This window comes from Netta rufina (genome assembly GCF_964035555.1).
Source record: "Netta rufina genome assembly, chromosome: 22".
Classification (NCBI taxonomy): Eukaryota; Metazoa; Chordata; class Aves; order Anseriformes; family Anatidae; genus Netta; species Netta rufina.
The window spans coordinates 4,166,951-4,189,598 of NC_140146.1; the positions used below are offsets into that span (position 1 = coordinate 4,166,951).

Genomic DNA, 22,648 nt, shown 5'->3' on the forward strand with positions numbered 1-22,648 from the left:
GCAGGAGGAGGAGGAGGAGGAGGAGGAGGAGGAGGAGGAGACGATGGAGATGGGGGGGAGGCAGTGGGGGAATGCGCGGAGGAAGCGGGGACGCCGGGAATCCCGGGGGAGCGGGGTGCAGGGGAGGGGTGCGCGGTGCGGGGGCCATGGTGCGAGGGAGGCGGAGGGGCGCGGGGGCTGCCGGCGGCAGCGGGGCACACAAAGGACGGAGACAAAGGCGGGGAAGCCCCGGCCGGGCCCCGCTCACCTGCCCGCCGCCGCCGCCGCTGCGGGGGGGGCCCGGCCCGGTTGTCCCGCTCCCCGCAGGGGGATCCCGGCGTTAGGGCAGCGGGGGGCGGGCGGCAGGCGGGCCCCGCTCCCTGCAGCCCCATAGCGGCGGTGGGGGCAGCTGCGGGGCGCGGGGACCCCCCCCACAAGAGATGGGGACCGGGCTTGGGACCGGGACCGGGACCGTGAGCAGCCCCGCGCCCCTCCTCCCGGTTTTCCCGCCACCAGGGGGCGCGCCACCTGCCCGCCGCGTGACGTCACAGGCGCGCGCCGCCGCGCGCCCGGCAGCGCTGGGCACCGGGCGGGGAAGGGCGGCGGGAACCGGGACAGCGGCGGGGCCCGGCCCGGGGCTGGGCTGGGAGGGGAGGGCACCGGGCACCGGGCGCCCCTCGGCCCGGCACGGCTCGGAGCGGCTCGGGGCTGACCGGCACCGCGCTCCCCTCCGCCGGGCACGGTACGGCACGGGGCTGGCGGGCACCGGCGGTTCCTCGGCGCGGAACGGGCGGCTGGGAGCCCGGTAGGAGCCCGGTAGGGGTCCGCTGGGGGCTCGGGGGGGGCTCGGGAGGGAGCGGCGGCAGCTCGCACCGTGGGCGCGGGGAGGCAGGGAGAAAGGCAGGTGGGAAAAAGGCTCGGAAAGGGCGAGACCGGGGCATCCCCGGTAGCCGTGCGTGCCCTGAGGCTTTGTCCTCCGCGGGGCCGGCCCCGAGAGGAGGAGGAGGAGGAGGAGGAGAGGAAGGCTCCCTCCGGCTTCTCCGTTCTCTCCTCTGAAGCCGTGAAAGGGGCAGGGCGCGGTGCAGCCTGATTCGGGAGGCCTGTGCTCGTTTCCCTGGGCTGCTGCAGGAGCCTGCGTAAAGGACAGCGCTGTCAAGATGACAGATTGCCAATTACGCGATGTTCCTGCCTCCCGTGCTGCGCTTTTCTTTCCCGAATCTCTTCTCTGAGGGGTTTGCTGGCTCCCAAAAAGCATCGTGAAGGACGTGCAGGCAGCCTAGTGCCTGCTCCTTGCTTGCTGTAGCCATCTCTCAGTGTGCTGCGTTATGCTGGGGAGCTGGGACTGCTGCTGCTGGGAAGGGACCCCGTGAAGAAATGAAATGCATCAAAAGGAAAAACACTGAAAGGAATAGGTGCAAGTCTGTTAGGGGCAGCATTGCTCTGATCAGTTACTGATTCGAGTAGGTTAGAGTTTGCATGCATGGAGAATGACTAAAATAATGAAACGCACTAAAATTTGTGATAGGAAATTATACGCATTATAGCCTGAAACATGTCAGGTCCTGATGGTGGTGTATAACAAACTGTTGGAAAGTTGAGCCTCAGCATCTGCTGATTGATTGTTGGTACATGATACTCACGTTGGCTACCGATGTGCTGCCCTTGTCACAAATTCCTGCAGGACAAATTCCAAATTAATTATATGGCTGTGCAGGGTTTGTATTCCTTGGGGTTTGAGAGAGGCTCTGAGGCTGCTGTTTGTGGATAGCAGATGGGTACCTGGGTTGGGTAGGTGGAAGGTGCAGATCCTGACCTGAATATTTTGTGGTGGTGTGAGAATAACCCCATAAAACTGAGATCTTGTGCTATAAGAGGATACAGAGCCTAGAAAAGGGGTATGTTCTAATATGTTACTAGAACATTTATGTGGCTTTTAAATAATAAGTAGTGTTCCTTGTGCTACTAAGAAGTGGTTGTCTAAACTTGGCTAAGTCGTAGGAATTTTAAATCCTCCGTTCTTAATGGTGTCAAAAAAGAAGGGAGACAGTGAAGAGCTGTGAACAGGGCAGATTTTTAAAGTAAAACACTATTAAAAAGAAAGATCAGAAATAAAGTTACGTGTAACTATTAATTTGCGCTGTAAACCAGAACACACCAAAGATGCTGTCTTCATTTTTTTTTGCGCTATGGGTGACTTTTGACTACATGTTGCTGGTCATAAAGGGTGCTCAGATCTTTCACAGCAGGCCTTTGGATTTGTCAGAGCAGTGTTTTTGTGCCTGTTTCTGAGCATAGAGGGCAGTTTGTTGGCCTGAGCTCAGTGGCACCAGGGAATCGGATGGCTCCATGAGCTGACTGTAGTAAGACTAGAGGAGCCGGGGGATAAATGCTCTTTCTGTGCTGCCTTTCAGGTTCTGGGCAAGATGACCACGCTGACACGACAGGACCTTAATTTTGGGCAAGGTAACGTGTTGTGTTATGCTACAAGCTGCTGTGCTTGCAGGATTTCTTTTTGTCATGTGAGCTTATGGGATTGGTGTTGGAGGATTGTTCTAGCTCTAAATTTCCTGAAGCTTGGTAGGAGATGAAATTCATGCAGGAAAAAAAATCTTTAAAAATTTGCTATAAATTAAAAAAAATATAAAATTCCTAGTGCTCTGCAACCTTCAGCATTACTTTTGTTTTTCAGTCGTTGCAGATGTTCTTTCAGAATTTCTAGAAGTGGCCGTTCACCTTATCTTATATGTCAGAGAAGTTTACCCTATTGGCATCTTTCAGAAGAGGAAAAAATACAATGTACCTGTCCAGGTAGGAGAGTTTCCTGGAAGATGACAGCCGTGCAGATAAGCAAAATACCAGTAGTCGGTTAACGCTTACCAAACTAAATCACTTCTGAAGTTTGTTTTAACACATAACAGTAGAATGCTTCTCCTGCTATGTGCAGTGACATAATATGAAAGCATGCTTCCTAGGAGATGGTTCAGTGATAAGTGGTATGCTACAGTATATGGTGCATGCTACGTCGGAGCTTCCAAGCTAGCAAGAGCATTGGGAGTAATATAACTGTGTGGGTTCAGTGGTCTGCTTCAGCTCATTAACCCTTCCATGAAAGAATGAGTGGTGTAAATTGGCAAGTTAGTTGTGAAAAATTCCGTTTCAAGTGTGACTGGAGTCATCACGCTTTTATGTTGAAGTCTTCCTGTTTAGCATTGGCCTGGCTCACATAGGAACACAGCTCTGACTCCTCACTCTGTTTGCTACAGATGTCGTGCCACCCAGAGCTGAATCAGTACATCCAAGACACGCTGCACTGTGTAAAGCCACTGCTCGAGAAGGTGAGATCATACCAAGGACCTGGGCTGGCCCAACGTACTGCAGGGGGTTTTGATACAAAATAAGAAAACAAATACTGCCTTAATTGCAAAGCTTTTATTACATATTTACCACATAGAATATGCTGGCTTATAAAGGAACTAGAAAAATAAGAATAACATCCATAACCTTTCTTCATAGTTAAGGCGCTGTCTTGCTGCTGAATATTGGCATTTAGTTGCATCTAATACATAAACATGAGGCTCCATTTCTATATTTTCAGTTACATCATCCTACACATTAACTTAAATGTATCTGAAAGCAGAATGTTAGGTTTAAGCACCCATCTGGCAGAAGAATAGTTTGAATGCTGGGCTGTAAGCCGGAAAGCGAAAGTAGTTTTGAACTCTAGGTTTTGTGAGGGAAAGATATGACCATATCAAACATTTCAGAATGTCAAATGCTAGCAGGGTTTTCATTCTCTGCTCTTTACAGACATCTTATTAGATAACTGCTATTGCTGCTCCACAGCAGGTGAACATACTGCCACTTTATCAGAAGTGGAGCACACTGGGGGCAGAAGACAGCTTGTTTTAAGGAAGTGCTTTTTCTAACCCTATTTATTCTTGCAGAATGATGTGGAGAAAGTTGTAGTTGTAATCCTGGATAAAGAGCACCACCCAGTGGAAAGATTTGTCTTCGAGATCACCCAGCCACCTCTCCTTTCCATTAGGTAACGTTTCCGTTAGTGCTTGCTCGTGACATTCAACCCCTGCACCTGTAGAGGTGTTCTGCAATCAGTTACAAGCCTCAGTACCTTGCTGTATGCCAGTAACAACTGCTGTCTCCCAACAGTTCGGAGTCCTTGCTGTCCCACGTGGAGCAATTACTGCGTGCCTTCATCCTGAAAATCAGTGTGTGCGATGCTGTGCTTGACAACAATCCCCCAGGTAGGCAGGTCCATACAGCCTAAGAGCATGGATTTGCTCAACTTGAGTTGATTATGGGCAGTGTCTGAGCTGCTGTTAGTTTTCCCCTGCTCTGGAGGCTGCCGTTTTTCTTGCAGGTTGCACCTTCACAGTTCTGGTTCACACACGGGAGGCTGCCACACGGAACATGGAGAAGATCCAGGTGATAAAAGTGAGTGATAGCAGTGGCTGCCTGTGTGCGAGCAAACTGTGGAGCAAAGAATGGAAATTGAAGAATTTTGGTATCGCCAAGGTTAAAGGGTGCTAGATTGCTAGTTTTGTGATGCACTTCACAACTCTGTTTTGAATGCATTAAAGAGTTTTCAGTGGTGAAGTGACATTTACCATGCACCAGCTGCAGTTCAGGTAGTAGCTGCTTTGATGTCTGATTTAGACTGTAACAGTATTTACTGCTTAATGCCAGCTCAGTCACTTAAAGTACTCTAATGTACAACATAAGTACATGAAGTAACAAAAAAAAAAACTCATCACACATTCACCATGTGTAGATGGCCAGTTACTAGCAATAAACTAGCAAGGAAAGCTAACATTAAAATTGTGGTTTTCGGGTGCACAAATACATTTATCTTGCAGGAAAGGTTGTGTAGATCACATCTTAAAGCAAGATAGATTTTTTGTGTGTATCCTTGCTTAGGAAACAGGGAAACTTTTTTTTTTTCCTCCAGAGGCAAGTTATTTTATGTCTTAAGGCACAATATATAAGGCATGTGAAATATGTATCTTTTTTTCCAAATTCTGCTCTATAGTGCTTAGTAACTGGAACTCGTGTTATAGCAGGACAGCCTTTGAATTTGCAAGGTAAGACAGAAATCAATGCCCTGAATATTTTGGAGTTACAGCTAAATACTGATGTAATAAATATATGAAGTGCAAGCTCAATATAATGGGTTAATAGTGTACTTTTAGGCTCTAACTGAAAATGATGATATTCTGGGTCTTGGGGCCAAGCATAATAGCAAGAACTTTTAAAATGTACGGAGAATTCTTGAGTAACCTTCAGCATCACCATTTGTCTCTTCTCTCAGTCACTGGAGCTCTCACTTACTTGTTGTCCTGCCCCTAGGATTTCCCGTGGATCCTTGCTGATGAACAAGACGTGCACATGCATGATCCCCGGCTTATTCCACTGAAAACTATGACATCCGATATCTTGAAGGTGAGCAGAGCATTCTGGCCCAAGAGGTGCCTGAAACTGGATGTAATCAGAAAACTTTTCATATTAAAATAGGGAACCCGGGAGAAGGTACAAACTCTTTAGCCTGTTGCAGGCTTCTCTCCATTAACCTACCCATCAGACAGAACTGACACTTGTTTCTCTCCTCCAGATGCAGCTGTATGTCGAAGAACGAGCCCACAAAGGCACCTGATTCCATTCCTGCAAGCCTTGTCCAATCTTCCAGTGGAGCAAGATCTCTCACAAACCATACCAGTCTCTTCAGCTGGCCTTCTGGATGAATGTAGAGCAGCTGCTGCCTCTTTATTTCAAGTGCTCTTACCACTGTATATAGAACTGACTTGGAATGTGGAGCCAGAGCCTGTTCCCATGTACGCTCGTGTGTGAGAGTGAGTATAGGTTTCATTACAGCGAATCCCTGGGCGGAGGATGCAGCTGACTGCAGTGTGCAGTCAGTGCTTTGTACAAATCCAGTTCTTGCCTTAAATAGGGCATCTCCATTGCACATGAGTAGTGATATACAGGGATCTGTTGTATACTCCACTAGAGCAATGGTCTTATACCAAGGGTGAGTGAGGCCTTATGTAGCGTTTGTCCACTGTGACTGTCCTAAGTAGTCTTCAATAAATATTAAGTTTTACCCCAGCTGAAACAGGCTGCATTCTGTCCATACCAACCTTCCCTCTAGCAAAGAAGTACTTTAATTTTGTATGGAGGTTTGTATTCTATATGGAGCTTCCACCACTTTTCCATACCTCTCTAGTTCATAGCTGGAATCTATCTATTCATATGAAAAGCCGGACAACCATGGAGAACCTCCACATATGAGTGGCATTAGCAGCATGTTGGAATGTGTCTCTCCAGCAAGGACATTTGTCAGATGTCCTGCTTTTAACAGACAGCAGAAAAGGGGAAAAAAATACTGCTATCCTACTCTTATCAAAGGGGATGGAAGAGGTCGTCAGTATTGTCTCTGCTTATACAGGGGTGGAAGGTATAGTTCATGCTATTTGAGTTGAGTTTATCGGGCAGGTGATTTGGTAAAAGCCAGCAGAGCACCTCCCTGCTTCCTCAGAGTAAAAAGCGCAAGAACACCGCATATCCATGTTGTTTGCTGCTTGAACATTTTATATAGGGTTAGACTGTTCTGTACAAACAAAGAGCTCAGTACAAAGGTAATATGGAAAGAGCACAGCACAATCAAAAGGCACTTAAGATATAAGGTATCCACCCTAAGGGATTCCTTAACTTCTTTTTCTCCATTTATTCAAACAATGATGGGCTGTATTGGACGGGGAAGGCGTGTACCATTTTGATCATATATACTTACAGAAACTATAAGGAATGGGGTATCAGCATCACAGCATTTATGAAAATGTCTTGACAGCTTCCTTAAGCTGTGGAAGGGCTGATATGAAAGATACATATTTATATACATAATTAAACAAACAGGAAAACACAACACAAAACAAGTCTGTCTGTAGCAGAGTCTTTCAGAAAAAGGATTAATAATCTGAATGGATACATTTTAGCCTTATCTTTCACAAGGTGAAAAAGCAAGAAAGGGTTTCCATTTAAAATTACTATGTCCTGGTGCTACAGCCAAACACTATTAACTAAAGATAGTAGTTGTATTTAATTGTCCTAGTCTTCCTCCTAAGGAAGGGCACTAGTAATTGCCATAACATCCACGGTGCAGGAGGAGGACAGACGAAGACAGAAGTCCTTCCAAAGGGCTGGGCCTGCAGAAGGTCTGCTGTGAACAAGGAGTGCTAGCTGCTTGTATTCCAGATCAACTGTGCAAAACAAAGCCAGGACATTCACCCAGAGAGTACAGACAAATAAGTGCACCTGAGACCACCTGGTTACAGTCCTGAGGTAAAAAAGAACACTTATATTGTGCCTTTACGATGATGTCTGGGGTCCAATGGTGATGCTGCTGTTTGTCACTCTGATCCCATACCATCCTGCCCAGTATTGAGTGTCTTGGCCTCCATGTTGAAACCAGATGTAACGAACTCCGGCTGGATAATTGTTGAAGGTGTGAGACATCTGTAGAAAAAGGAAATGCTTGTTACTTTGCCTAAATAAACCAGCACTGACCTTTAAACTAGGACAACTACGGTAAGAAAGCCTTGGTCTGAGGAAGGGCTCATTCCAAAATATATTTTAATTAAAGTGCATCATACCCCTTTTTGAGGGAGGAAAAAATAAAAAGCCTTATTTAGATGACTAAAGGGCAGAAGGCTAAGTCAATCAATGTTAAGCTTGATTCTTGGGTACAGCATTCATTTGTCATACAAGGAACAACATAACAGGGAATCTACAGCCATCCAAACCAAGCTCAACATGTTTAGCAATTTAGGAAAAGTAGTGTCTGCAATACTTACATCCAAGCAGTAGTTTTTAAAATTGAATTTTTATTTTCAACACAAGTAAGAGCTACATGTATGCTCCCGTAACTCAGCTTAGACAAAAGCTTAAGTGAAGAACATACACTTGAAGAGACTAAGTAGAAACATCACAGAAGCATAGGGGGGAATACTCTTTAGGAAACCTCATGCACCTACAAACTCAACCTCGATCTTTCAGTGTTTCTTCAGCACTGTTAACAGCAAGAACTTTTTTATATTTTATCTTGAGTTAGAAGAGGCTGAAGAGCAGAGAAAGCAGGGCCACTTGTGACTTTTAGCCAGGTAAGGTTTGAAAGATGCGTGTCTCCATCTTGATGTAAAGCTACTGTCTGGAGAGCTGCTGCTGCTTACCTCTCTCCACGTTGCATCGCTCCACTGCTCTATAACCACTGGCTCAGGATGGAACTCTGCAAGCACGATGTAGTCTTCTGAAAGCAGCCTCACTGTAAGTTCATAACGACACCCACAGTCAAATCTGGCAGCATACCTAAAGAGGCAGGGAGTAACAAAGAAGCCAGGGTTGTGTACACAGCATTCAATTTTCCTTAGCCTTCATAAAGAGTCTCCAAAGTGGATCGAGGAAAGGAACGTCATACCCATAGTTACGGAGGAGTTCTAAAACTTCCCATTATCTTTCTATTCACAGGATAATCATCTTATAGCCCACTGAATAAACTTAGATATAGCCTATGCCTTACTCAAGACTTCCAGATCCCAAAGGATAAAGAACGTATTTTATAGCATGAAAAGCTTCAGAGGCCCAGCTTCCATCTAGGTCATAATGGCAGAAATTCTATGCAGAATTTCAGTGCACACACTTACCAGTCCTTGACTATGATTTCAGGCCGTTTCTCATCCATCAGCTCGTTCCAGTATCCTTCCTTCTTCAGGGTAATAAGTTGAGACTTAAAGCATGGCCTGCAACAGAAATAAAAATATAACAACTTCATAAAACACATCGCTCTCAACATCCATAGTTCCTTTTACATCCTTGTTTTTGCTAAAAGCTCACCCAGACCTTGAGTGCCCACAAGGCTGATATGGCTAAGACAGGACTTTTTCCAAAGACAGAACCAGCAAGGAAGCAAACTGGTTAGCTTCACCTCCACATAAAAAAAATAAACTGGATTAAGAAGAGTTTCTGTGCTTGTATAGCATATGTTGGTAAAACGAAACTGCTTACAGGTTGTAAAAGCAGTAAATCCTCCACTATTACCAGCTTGCAATAAAAGCTGTCAGCATGACAAATGCACCAGGCACTCTTAGGGGTTAAGAGGTTTGACCTTGTGAGGTAAGTGCATCTGATCAGTTCACCAGACCTTAACCTCTGCCCACCACATTTGGTGGAAGAGAAGCAGGGATCCCACATGATAATGACCATAGACAAGGTTACACGAAATTCCTGGTAGGGACAGAGAAATTTAGCACATGATGTGATAAAGTAATTCCTCAGCAGTATGCTGACTATATAGTCTCTTTAGAGTAGCTAGTACTAAAGGTTGAAATTGCCTTCATTTTCCTACAGATGGATTAAGGTTCAGTGACCTGCTTCAAGTCCTCCAACCACAGTGCTTTTGTAGGCAGAGGAAGAACCAGCTTTCTTCCAGCACCAGATCACAGGAATACAGTTCTTACCCAAATGAAGTGACAAAGTATTTGTGTACTTCTGGGTCTGGTACATCTCTTCCAAGAGGTCCAGGCAGATCCTCAATCTTCCATCTATCTCCCTCATTCTTATCAAGTTTCCAGTGCTTAAAGCTTTCTAAAAAAAAAAAAAAAAAAAAAAACAAACAAACATAAAAGTGAGAGCTAGGGCCTCAGATTAGTTTTGTACACTATCCCTGCTTGCATTAAAAAGTCAGCTACATAAAAATACCAGAAATCTACTTTGATTAATAGTCAGGCATGTTATATCTTTCCTACAGCTAAAAGTGACCTCTGTCACTATGTAGTCATTAGTTTGTGGTGGCTGTCAGCAGCTTCAACAATTAGTAGCAACTTTTTGCCTGTATCAGAAACAGGAAGTCAATAATGAACTAGAGCAACTGCAGTCCTTTTAGCTGCATCTTGAACAAAATGACAAAGACACAGCTGCCTGATTATTTAGTCCATTGGGTTGATAGTTTTATTGCTGTATCATCCTTGCCAGTCAGTGTCCACAGTGCTGAGGCCTTAGTGACTCACAGGGTTTTTTTCTGGACTGTCACAGATGTGCATTTACCAATTCTTTACTTGCCCGTGATAGTTTCACTGTTTACTCATGGATCTGACCCAGGACGGACCCATCAGAGGCGGGCCAGCCCTACACCCCCAGCAGTAGTTGAGTAACGCAGAACTGACTCATTCTGACTGCTGGGAAACGATCTTAGCCCTCTGCTCTGAGTAGCGAACAAACCTTCAGCACGGGGGTTTTTGATTAAGTTTCTCTTCAGGTAGCACAGCATGTAGAAGACCTTCCAGTCGGAGACGCTCCTGTCCAAAGCCTGGACGTAGAACCCTTCGCGCTGGCACTTGCGTTTCCACAGGGTGGTCAGGTCCACCACGTAGCGCCACTGCGAGCACACCAGCCTGCAGCCGTGGATCAGGTCCCGGGCCGGGAGCAGCGACAGCAGCTCCACCAGCACATCCTCGGGGAGCTCGCAGATGGTCGCCATCACCGACACACCTCAGCGACGACGGTTGCGAGCGCTGGAAAGCCTCCCAGGCACCTGCAGCGCAGGGACAGCGGGAACCGGGCTGCGTTCGTGCCGGTTACCGGCACATCGGCCACACGGGCTCAACCCAGAGCCTCAGGGAGGCTCAGGGAGGCTCAAGGAGGCGCCTCGGCCCCGCCGCCCCCCACCTGGGCTCGGGCCGAGCCTCCTCCGGACGCGGATGTGAGGCGGCGGCCGCCCTTCCGCAGCGGGCGGAGCGCGGGGAGGGGACGGGAGGGGACGTGGGGCCGGGCCTCAGCCGCTTCCCCGCCCCGGGCTGCGGCATCCAGCACCCGGAGCCTGCCCTCGCCCCGGGACGGAGGGCAGCAGCCGGGCCTGAGGAGGGAGCCAGGAGGCGTTCGGCGCTTTATGAGGGGAGCCCGGCCCGGCCCCGCTCCCGCCTGAGGTGGAGGGAGCCGCCCGGTGAGGTGAGGGGAGGGGAGGGAAAAGGGGAGCCCGTGGGGGTCTGCATGGGAAATGCCTGCAGGGGATTTAGCCAGCATGCTTCTGTCGTTGGGTTTTAAACGTGTTTTGTCCTCCGGGACTGCAGTAGGGCGCTAGAAAGGGGGAAATAGGAGAACCCCAGTCCTGCCCCCTAAAAGCCAGCGAGTTTTAAATGACTTTTCCCTCTGAGGGCTGCAATGCAGATGGAGAAGACAGCTCTGCCTCCGGGCCACCTAGATTTAGGATGCTGTTACAGTGGCCACTTCCTATTTCTTCCCTTCCTTGCCCGATTTGGCACTGCCCGTACTTCATCACATAGCAGTGTCAGGATATCTGATCCGCGCTGTTAATAATACTCTCCTAGGCTTAATGATTCACTCCTGAGGAGCCTGGCTCTGTGCAGCTCACTGCAGACCTGACAGCTTCCCAGCATCAGGGCTCAGCTGGGCTAAAAGCAGAGTCACAGCGCATCCCACACCAACGACACGGAGCTCTGAAGCTGCACACTCATCCATCCTTATTTCTGCAGCACCTGGCCCTAAAGCCCAGGTAGCAGAGAGCCATTGAGAGTCAGGGGGCAGAACCAGCAAATAAGTAAGAAGCATGTGCTTTTACCTCAATTGCTAAGACCATACAAAAAGGAAGTTTAACTGAAAATAATGCAGTTAAGGTATTTCGTGCTCAGACCTGTGCTTTATACAGGCTCATGACTAAGGACATTAAGTGCCAACCCCTTGAGGGGAGGCCTTCCAGATATAGAACCAACAACCACTGCAAGTGCTTGGCAAGATGCTCACCGCTGATATTTAGGTACTGCTCTGCAGCATTTGTCATCAATGAGGTTCTTAAAAAGGCAGAACAAACCCAGATGCCTGCAGCAATCCCTCCTCAGAGGAAGTCACTACTGAGAGATGATTTTTTTTTTTAATAAGTGGAGATTTGGGGAAGGAGTGATTCCAGTCTAGGACACTGAATATGTCAGCTGTATATGTCAGGTACTTGCATTTTGTGGATAGATTTAACTAAGGTCTTCACTTACAACATAAAATATTAATCTATAAACATCCTTCAGGGTAGTAATAGTAGGGGTCCAGATGCCTTTAGGTTAAGAATACCCCTAAAATCATGCTGCACCTGCCTTTCAGATAAAGATGATTATTTTCCCTAATGCCTCAGTGCTTGGCATTATTGGGGGCAAGAGACCCCATTTCTGATGGTGCACTGTGTCACTACCCCTTGCCTCCTCTCTCAGACAGCCCCATTCAGCCTGACCCAAGGATGGAGTCCCTCCCTGAAGCAGTCCTGATCAGAATCCTGGCTTCCATACCTGCAGTGGATTTGGTGTTGGCATGCCGCCTGGTCTGCTGCCAGTGGAAGAACCTGGTCGATGGAGCTGCTCTCTGGATCCTGAAGTGTCAGCAGGAAGGCCTCACTGGAACAGAGTCAGAGGAGAATGCAGAGAATTGGCAAAACTTCTACTTCTTGAGTAAGAAAAGGAGGAATCTCATCAAAAACCCTTGTGGCGAAGGTGAGAGACAAGCATAACAAGCCCCAATATTGAAGAGAAGGCCAGTCACTAGGCACTGGGCATCTCCAGTCTTTAACATAGATCTTAGTTGCCATCAGGGTGCAGCATTTTATTCTTACTCAAGACCTAAATCACTTCATGCATGCAGTCAAATAACTTAACGGGCAAGGTGGCCTCGTGTCAAAATCAGCCTTTGTAAAGGGCTCTATTTGACATCAATGTTATGTAAGATATACAGCTTAACTATTTAACTATGTACCAACAATGTTCCTCAAAGTTCTAAAAATATCACTAGTGAGAACAGAAAACAAGGAATTTAGTATATGATGGTGATTTGCTAACAGAAATGAAATAAAGAAGTCATCAGCTCTTCCCAGACTGCTTCTATAATAGTACATGAAAGTGCTGAGACAACAGAACACCTAAGTGATTTCACTATTATTTTCTTAAATAAGCCCACGTATACATAGCCATTTTGGTGGGGAATGCTCAAGTTTACTGATGTTCAACCAAACTAAATGTTTTTGTCAGACCTCTACTTAAACATCTCCATGATCCACATATAAAATTAGCACTACATGTAGCAACACATCTGTCACAAGCTACAGGAAAGTCCCAGTGGGAGGTGGTCAGATTCCCCAGGCCCACAGAAAGTATGACCAAACAGATTCTTGCTTCTCTACCATTTACAGAAGACTTGCAACACTGGGGAGATGTGCATAATGGAGGTGATGGCTGGAAAATTGAAGAGCTCCCTGGAGACTTTGGAAAAGAATTCCCTAGTGAAGGAGTTCATAAATACTTTGTTACATCTTATGAGTAAGGCTGCTTTCTTCTCTTACTCAGGGAAGGGTATAATTCTGCTTCCCCTAGCCTCAGGAGAGGTTGTTTTACCAATTAACATCTTTGTATTTCAGGTGGTGTCGGAAGTCTCAGGTCATTGACCTGAGAGCTGAGGGCTACTGGGAAGAGCTGATGGATACAACCCAGCCTAAAGTTGTGGTGAAAGACTGGTAAGTAGCAAGGATGCCCCAGAAGGCCAGCAGAAAGTCAAGGAAGAGCAGGGAGGGCATATACCTGCACTGGGCCTTAAAACCCTTTTTCTTACCCCATTGCATCCTTTCTGGTGTCATTCTAGTTGTAGGACAGGGTTAGATCTTGGCTGTCACTGGCAGCCTCCAGAGGCTTCAAGCTGTTGGTGCCCAAGACATCTAAAGTCCAGATTCCTTTGGGGAATAAGGACAGGTGGTGGTTTGGGGTAAGAACGGTTACAGTCTTCTACCTCTACCGATCTCCTCAGGTTCCTGGGCCCTTGGTTTGAAGCCAACATTGCAGCCATTCAGCAGGACACAACTACTTGCTTTAGCGCTTTGTCAAGTTCACAGAGACAAGGCTGGCAGCTTGGGTCTCCCTTGCAGGTACGCAGGACGCAGTGATGCTGGCTGCCTTTACGAGCTCTATGTGAAGCTGCTTTCAGAGAATGAGGATGTGCTGGCTGAGTACAAGACTGAGACCATTGCCATCCCACAGGACAATGATGCCAACTGGACTGAGGTGAGTGACAGCTGTAGTTTCAGCAGGTGACACCCAACCTGCATGAACAAGGAGTATTTTTAAGCAAACACATGCAGGGAGTAGTTACCCTGGGGGAGGAGAAGGCTCTGTCAGAAGTTCTGTGGAGCCATGACTGACTGAGCAGAGGAATTATACTGCAAAGGTACCTTAGATAAAACCTGGAAGCTTGCTGAGCCATCACTACAAGTATGTAGGATTTTGGAAGATGTGGGAGAAGTTCAGTGGCCTTTGAACAGAGCTTGGGCAAAGCACTCCCAGTAACTCCTTTCCCACTGTTACCCAGGCTGGTAGGTATGGCTGGGGCAGGTGGGGTTGAAGGCCCTGTGCACTGAGGAGTAGGTTCGTGGTGGTTTGACACTTACCAACAACCGTTTTGTTTCTCTCACCCCAAAGATCTCCCACACCTTTTCCAACTATGGTCCTGGGGTCCGCTTTGTCTGCTTTGAGCACGGTGGCCAGGACACGCTGTTCTGGAAGGGATGGTATGGCGTACGTGTTACCAACAGCAGCGTGACGGTGGAACCATAGCCAAGCCAAACTGGGGCCTGCTTGCCAGAGCTGACTTCCCTCAGGCCATCCCACGGGCTTTGGATGGCTTCTGCATGGTGCTGCTTCCAGGCTGTAGAGCATACAACTCCCGTATGAATGTGCGTGCCAGATGCCAGGGGCCACCATCCATCTCTCCTCAAGAGGACTATGCAAAGAATAGGAACAGATGGGTGAAACCACACAAGACAGCCTCATAGTTGCACTGATGTTCTCTGTCGCACATAAGATTACCTAAAAATCCTTACTGAGAAGGAAACCTTGCTGCTCTCCTGAGAAGTATCACCCCAACCATGAACACCCAGCCTGCACTAGATACTCTCATGCCTCTCCTTCCCAGACTTGAGCACTGTTAACTCTAAGGAGGACTCTGGGTGTATTTTCAGGAAGTTCAGAAGGGGGGAAAAAATAATACAGGAAAAAAAAAGAAAGCATAGACATTGTGTCTCTGCTGAGAACAGACCAGAAAAGCCAGAGTCCCATCCCAACTCTGTCACCAACTACTTCCATGACTTGTGGTGAGGATCTTAGCTTCTCCCATTTGTAAGTGATAGATGCCATGGCCTGCCTTAGATGAGCTCTGCCTTGGCTGCTAAGTGCTGCTCCCTGTTTTAATTGTGAGAGATGATAATGCCAAGCAATAGGGATTGGATCCTTCTCTATTACAATTTTTCCAGCATCTATTTATCAGGGCAAGTGTTGGGAACTGAAACCACTCTGGTGTGCACTGTGGAGCTTCATTTGGCTCTCAAACAGCAACTGAGAATAATTGCTGTGAGAAAGACGAGGACTTGGGGAAATGTCTCACAAGCAAATTGCAGAAGGGGCCCAGGAACAAGTGAAAACAAAATGCGTCTGCTCCTTCCTGGCCTCTGCTTGCTTCATGCAAATCTAGTGGGGCTCTTTGCAGGCAGGAGATTCACAGAATATTCTTCACACAGAAAGCTGTCATTAGCTCTGCTTGATCTCAGTTCTTCCTGCCTGCTAACAGTGTCTGCAAGAAGTACACGCCTGCCTTCCCTCCATATGCTCACCAAGACAGCACTTTGTACATACGCCCACCAGTGCCTCTGGGTATCACTCAGGGCTGTGAGCCCCCATCCTGAGCAGAAACATCTAAGCTTCCCTGAGCCAAGCCTGTCCCTTCTAGTCAGTCCCCTCAGAAAAGCATCCTCAGACATTGCCCAGAGCTAGGTGCTTCCATTTTTGTGTCCATCTGTTTTCTCTTCCTGGCCTGCCCAGGCAGAGCACATACTTGGATGCCACCTGGCAGCAAAGCACACCGGTACAAGTGCAGTGTACTGGTATCACCTGGAGCCAAAGACAGCGACATCTGAGCTGGTCACTTTGTGTGCATTCTGCTTCATCAGGCTTTCTGCACTGCTGCACCCAGCTGCCTCGGGCACACTAGCCTTCCAAACCACAATCGTGCCAAGCCAGAGTCCAGGAAAACATAATAAAAAATGACATAGTTGTATGTGGATCTTCCTTTGTGTGCTGGGTATTTGTTTTCTTGTGCTTAAACGTGTTTTTTCTCTCTCTAGTGGAGTCAGGTGTCAACTAGTCCCATCCAAAAACCAGGAGGCTTTACATACTGTATAATAACACGAGCCTCCTGGGAAAAGGCACATGCTCTGTTCCCCACCCCAGCAACCTGAACCTGTCAGAAGCACTTGACGGGCAATGGTTCTGCAGAGCAGCAGTGGGCAGGGATGTGCTCAAAAGGTAACAGGAATTCATGCAAGGCATGGAGGAGGTTCAGAAAGGCTCCTACAACATCCATCCCTGACCCACACCCTTCAGGTCATCTGCAGCTGTAGCTCAGCTGTGGTTCTGACCCAGGAGAGAGTAGAACCAGTTCAGTTCTTCCCTCGCTGTTGCCTCTGCGCACACTGTCACACAATGCAGCTTTATTCAGCACAGCCTTTAGTGCAGCCAACCAAATTTCTAGTTAATATTCAGCTCACTGCCAGAGACCTGCTCCACAGAAGAAATGAGGCCCTGGTCTGTCCCTAAGGAATCAGTACAGCAATACATGTAGGATCAATACACCAGGTCTTGATGCAACTGTAAAACTGAACCTTTCCTAAGCCACAATCTTAAACTCAGGATAAACCCCAGGATTAAGCCTTCAGATATCGTGGGCCTTGTAAATACAGGATGGGGCCATGGTCCCCACCTTAGGCTTACCTAGGCTGAACTCCTAAATGCACACAGCCTCCCCGGCAGCAACTTTACAATGAATGCAGCTGCCAGGGGCTTTCCCTCCCTATGCCAGCAGGCCTGATGTTCACACTGACTGCTAGGGGCATCCTGCAGAGCTGCCCTGACTTTCCAAGATGTGCTTTCCACGACATTCAATGTCTCACAGATTCACAAAGGAGAACGACTACCCCTGCTCAGGAGAGCTCTGCAAAAACTGCCACCGACCTCAGGAGACCGATTGCTCCTTGCAGCAGGGCTCTAGCACTGACATGGCTGAATGCAAGCATAAGAAGCGGGTGTCTGTGTACTTGGAAAATAACTCTCGCTTGCTTGAGCCATTATAAATATTTTGCTCCTAATGCCTTTTGAATTTTGATCAAACACGAGGAGTCTGAACACACCACACACATACATACATCCCATTCCTAGACAATTTTGACACTTCTGTCCAAGACTGAACAGAGCACAGGAGGTTAATGGGCTCCCACATGTTACAGGCTATGGAAATTGAGCCCACACAATTTCATAGGATTACAGAAAGTCAGTGCAACTGTGACAAAACGGTTTAAATGTATTAACATGCTCAGCCACTAAAGGGCTATATCGCACGATTCAGTGACCAACGGGGGTTCCTTCTGCTTTCTATTATGCCGATAGGAGCAAACACCCGCGTGACACTATCAGTAGCTTTTGGGAACATTGATTACCAATGCAGACATGTCACATGCCATACAGACAGAAGAGGTCTGTACAGAAATTTTAACAGATGTTTTCATCAGCTATATGCAAAATATTTAGAAATCTGAGCATTAAGTACAAAACCAAGAGCTGCTGGAACATTTGACACTTAAACAAACAAACAACAAATACACACAGCAAAAGCTCTTTCCCCAGCCCTGAGCATGGCAACCAGAGCTGTGCAGTGTGCTCATATTTCCTTTGCACACCAAGCCCCCAGTGCACCACAGCCATCTCTGGGGCAGATCACCATTATGCGTAGTAGTGAGCTACACAAAATAAAGAATGGAAATGCCCTCTGAAGCCCTCCTGTTGGAACAAAACACCTGGATGATGGAAATTGGTGAACATTTAAAAGGTACCAACCACACACATTTGGCCAAGATGCATGAACACACCTCTGCCCCTCACTGCTTTAGTGCTCAGAGATGTTAAGAAAAGCCCTAGATGCAGCACTCCACAGGGTCCCTTCCTGCCCTCAGCAGCTGGCATTCGTCCCACACGTGGAGTCTGACATCCCGCCTAGCCAATTGCATCTTGGTGGCTGCAGTTATTCAAGAACCTTCTCCAATTTTCTTTTTTACAAAGCCCACCCCAGCCAGTCCTGGCTATAAATGCCATTAGACTTCAAAAGGGTGGTTGCTTTTTTTTTTTTTTAGTGCTTGTTTGTTTTTCCCCCCTCCCCCTTTCTTCCACAATAGCTTCCACAGTCGGTCTCTTGCAGAGGAACAGAGCACAGCAAGATGGGGCCCTGGCAAGGAAGCACTAACATAGATCTCTTGTCAAGTCTAATTGAATTTTTCCACATGAAGCATCTATTATTACCCACCTGGGGAGGTTGCGGACAGATGGAGGAGTTTGCTCCCCCACCAGACATTCAAAAAACCATTTGAAGATGGGGGGAGGAGGAGAAAAACAACTCCCTGTTGCTTGCAGCCCAGCTGTTCTAGCCAGTTTAAAAGGGAGGATAATTTAGGAGATTGATTCCTCCTAAATCAAACACTTTGTAGAGGCTGTGAATGGCAGCTCCTGAAAGCCAGGATAGCAGGGCATCGAGCAGGGAAGTACAGTCCCAAATGGGATGGAAAACCAGTGGATCATCCTTTATTTGGCCCACACACCTGTCAGGAGCAGAGTTCCTCTAAGAAGTGGCAAACACCAAGAAAGGGAACAAGCCTCCATCCCCTGGGCATCCAACTAGGCTGACCTGATGCCTGCTTCTCCTTCCATCCAGCTGTGTTGTCCTGACATCCTTAGGGCCTGAGTGCCCAGTCTCCTCAGTCTCCTAGCTGTCAGGAATAAAGGGCCTAATGACACTTTCCCACTAGGGAGGCGTGCTTTGGAATTAGGGAGGTAACAGCCATAATGAGTTCAACTGGGAAAAGCCTCGTGGAGGCTGGAAAACATCACTACTGCTTGAGACAGCTGCACCAGAGCTGAGCACCTCCGTGCAGAGCAGCCTGCACACACCACGAGGAGCATCCAGACAAACCAGAGCAGCCTAGAGAAGGTGTGTGGTTAACTTTGCTGCCTAAGGGAGAAATGCCACAGGAACATTAAGCCAGATAGAGCCAAACAAGCATACTTTTGGGCTGTGGATTGCCTTCTCTCATTTTTTTTTGAGAGCTAGAGCTTTGTCTCATGCAAGGAAAGACTGCAGCAGGGCAACCGGACTGCTCTTACCTCCTCCCAGCCAGCTGACAGCACCAGGACAGCACTCCGGACACAGCCCTGGTTAGCTGTCCAGGCAGGGTCGATGTCCAAAACCCCCTCGGTGGTCACCAGCCCTCATCTGTGCCCCCGCACAGGGCTCGCTGCCGGGGCCGCGGAGCTGCAGGGACAGCAGAGGGCACTCGGGCTGCAGGCAGCGAGCCGGGAGCCACCCGGCCTCGGGTGCTTCTGGCTCCTCTGCTCGGCGACTCTGCACCGAGAGATGCGGAATAATTTAGTGCAAGCCTTCCCCAGTGAGTGTTATATCTGGGGGGCCTGTTGCTGACCCCTGCTCCTCGTCTCTGCTGGCTGCAGCTTAGGCTCAAGTTGGCGTTTTCGCTTCCTGTCCTGTTTAAATACTGCTGCCGTGGTTTGCAGAGCAGCTTTGCCAGCCCCTGACGCTCATCCCTGCCACCTGGGACACCCACACCCCACGCATCCTGGAAGCACAGCTGCCTCTTGTGCAAGCGACACCCACTGCACAGTTGTTTTGGATGCGGGCCACCTTTTAAGCCATAACACACTAATTGGAGAGCAGGGAAAACTTTCTTAGACACAGCTAAAGGCCTGGCTTTCAAATCCCATCGGAAGCAGCACAGCTCCTCCAACCCCATCCTAAGACGCTGATTTAGTAAGACCATCACCCACATCAGCAACATTCCTGTCCTTGCACAGCATCTTCTTAACCCAGCCCATGAGAATCAGCAGAATCACACCTGGAGCAGGACTGCCTGCATCCCCATCCACCCCCTGCCCGGGCACCTGCAGCCACTTCGCTGCCTTCCTTGCATGCCAAGTTCCACAGCCCTCCCTAACAAGAGGAGAGTCCCAGCTACATTACACACGCCCTTGGCTAACCTCCCTTGCAGGCACTTAGAGCAACTCATCTGGAGCTGCTATCTGTGCAGACCCATTAACTGCGGCGCAATCAGTGCGCCCAGGAAGGCAGAGAGGCCACAATAAAGTCTCAAGTGAGCTCGCTGCATTGATGGATCGTGGGGGAGCACATCCCACTGCATCAGGAGCTCGGCTCTACCAGGGAGGGCAGCAGGCATCAGCAAGGAGATGCCTCTCACCAAGCATGTTGCAGGAGCAGGTGGTGTCTTTGGGAAACCAGGGGACACCCACCATGCTGCAACTGCTCCGTGAGCCAGCTGCCTGGAGGGGAGTGGGTGGAAGGGGAGCCTGGCTAATGAGAGGGTTGCATGAGCACTCACATATATATATTTATAGTACAAGTACATTTCAGACCCCATCAATTCAGCCACCCTGTCTCATGGACCCCAAACTTTTCCTTTTGGCTTCCCAAAGCTCTTTTCCAGATGCACACCCCAGGCTGCTGTTGCACAAAGAGTTAGGGCACAAGAGCACCAGCTGCAAGTCCACTGCCCTGTGGAAAGAGGCTGGCTTTCCTAAGCAAGCAGCTTCTCCTCTGAGGAAGGGCAGGAGATGAGGGATAAAGGAGGGATGATATCAAAGCTCTGCTACTTGCAACCCTTCCAAAAGGTCCTGAAGTCAAGTGGTGCCATTTCCACCTCACCACACAGCGTGCAGCTCCTCTCGTTAATATTGACACATGAAGCATTGCAAAACGAAGCAGATAAAATCCCGATCCAGATATGAGTAATGACTTTGCATTTTTTTGTAAATTAAACCTAATCTTGTGTTGACTCTGCTATACAAGGAGAAATAATGAAGCAGATTAAGATGAGATCTTGTTCACTCTTGCTGAACAAAAGCCAATTAATTGCCAGCAGGATTATTGTGAAGTCTCTCTCGTTTTAGACAAATACAATCAGATAGTGTCTAGGTGCCGGTGGAGGAGCCCTGCTTATTGGAGCGATAACTCTGCCTGGACAGATGAATACAGCACAGAGCCTCAGTTCACCACGCAGAGACTCCTGCCTTGCTGCTTCCTTGCCAATTTGCACAGGAGGGAGATGCTTTACAAACAAAAGCACCCCACACACAAACAGCCACAAAACGTGGCCTTGCCTAACCCTTTTCCCCCGCCTATAAGATATGTCCCCCATCTGCACATCACTCCTGACAATCACCTGGTTCTTTTCCAAAGCATTTCAGCTACAAAGGCTTCACCCTCTCTGCAAATCTTGTCTTTCGCCGTGCCAACACGCTTCAGCTCCGTTATCCAAGCTAAATCTCTGATGCAGTCTCAGGTATTTGACTGGAACACGGCAGAGCCACCTTCCACCCATCTTGTTGCCAGGATGACAAGCAAGGAGATTTTTCCTGCCTCTTCCTCCCCGCCTCTTCCCATCTGTCCTGTCCCTGGCAGGAAACAAGTCTGTAGACAAGGGGGGACTGTAGGAAAAGGATCTAATGCCATTAGTCTCCCAGGAAAACTCAGAAAGGCTTGGCACAAGCAGTGGCTATGGGATCTGATGAAGGACTTTGGCACTTTCTGCCCCCCTCCAACTGTGGGGTTTAGCTTGGAGCTGTCTGTCCCCGCCAGCTCACGCCAGCTCCCCGCGTCCTGCCAGGGAGGGAATTGGTAAGCAAGAAATGAGAGGCATCGAGTGAATTTGTGGACGATTTACTTGGAGAAAATACTTCTTATTTTCACACCAGGTTGAAAAAAAAAAAATAAAATTAAACCCTGTCAAAGCCTGCAGCAATGGCATTGACAGACAAAAATGACTTAACAGGAAAAAAAAAAATGGGCAGGGAAAGTGATTTTCTTTGCCTGCATTGCCAGGGGAATTAAATCTTGTTTTTTTCCCCGTCACCACCAAGTGGAATAATCCAATATATTAAAGCTAATGTGCTTCTTGTATTTATTGCTGTGTATTTGACCTAACAGAGTTTTATTTCTACATTAAGAATAAAACCATTCCGGAAGGCAAGCTGCAAAGCTCTAGATCAATTACTACCTTCTCCAACAGCTGAAAAATGAGTTATTTCTTGTAAAAGGAAAAAAGTAGAAAATAAAAATAAAAAAAACTCCTTTCCCCTTGTGCAATGAGTTCTGCACTGCAGATCTGGTGGAGTTAGGTAATATTGTTTGGTTTCTAAGCAACATTTAAAAAAAAAAATCAGGCAGCAGCCCCAAAAGCCCCTTACAGATGCTGCCCCATCCTGCACAGTGCAGATTTGCAGAGCCAGCTCCCATCAGAGGACACCAGGACACCAAAGCACTGCTGCAGCCCCTCGGGGACCGTGTCACCACTGGGAGAGGGTTGGGGTTAAGGAGGGCTGAAAAGCTAATATGGTACATTGGAAGAAGCAGAGGAATTCTTTGTTGTCTGGAAGGAATAATGGTAACAGTGATTGTAAGGAAAAAACAAACAAACAAAATATAAACTTGTTGCCATTGGGTGATT

The 22,648-nt window shown here is 47.9% G+C and overlaps 3 protein-coding genes across 4 annotated transcripts; 2 read left to right on the forward strand and 1 right to left on the reverse strand.

The window, feature by feature from the left end:
- Window positions 1–543: 543 nt before the first annotated feature.
- Window positions 544–6,099, forward strand: MAD2L2 (mitotic arrest deficient 2 like 2). 2 transcript variants are annotated; one of them, XM_084300113.1, is made up of 9 exons: window positions 544–795; window positions 2,391–2,442; window positions 2,669–2,787; window positions 3,243–3,314; window positions 3,924–4,024; window positions 4,147–4,241; window positions 4,358–4,431; window positions 5,344–5,436; window positions 5,606–6,099. In XM_084300113.1, exons 2-9 carry the CDS (start codon window positions 2,403–2,405, stop codon window positions 5,645–5,647), a joined length of 636 nt encoding a protein of 211 aa, XP_084156239.1. In that variant the 5' UTR covers window positions 544–795; window positions 2,391–2,402; the 3' UTR covers window positions 5,648–6,099. The 2 variants fall into 2 exon arrangements, with proteins under 2 accessions (XP_084156239.1, XP_084156238.1); XM_084300112.1 differs by having other exon boundaries at window positions 646–784.
- Window positions 6,100–6,451: 352 nt separating this feature from the next.
- Window positions 6,452–10,725, reverse strand: LOC311217735 (F-box only protein 6-like). Its single transcript, XM_084300001.1, has 5 exons — window positions 10,264–10,725; window positions 9,504–9,630; window positions 8,691–8,786; window positions 8,220–8,355; window positions 6,452–7,506 (listed from the first exon to the last, which is right to left on the reverse strand). The coding sequence occupies exons 1-5, from the start codon at window positions 10,520–10,522 to the stop codon at window positions 7,360–7,362; spliced, it is 765 nt and encodes a 254-aa protein (XP_084156127.1). The 5' UTR covers window positions 10,523–10,725; the 3' UTR covers window positions 6,452–7,359.
- Window positions 10,726–10,868: 143 nt separating this feature from the next.
- FBXO2 (F-box protein 2) lies at window positions 10,869–14,636 on the forward strand (the record flags this gene model as incomplete). The annotated part of the gene is made up of 6 exons (XM_084300002.1): window positions 10,869–10,989; window positions 12,258–12,533; window positions 13,226–13,352; window positions 13,451–13,546; window positions 13,952–14,087; window positions 14,502–14,636. Exons 2-6 carry the CDS (start codon window positions 12,284–12,286, stop codon window positions 14,634–14,636), a joined length of 744 nt encoding a protein of 247 aa, XP_084156128.1. The 5' UTR covers window positions 10,869–10,989; window positions 12,258–12,283.
- Between the last annotated feature and the right edge of the window lie 8,012 nt (window positions 14,637–22,648).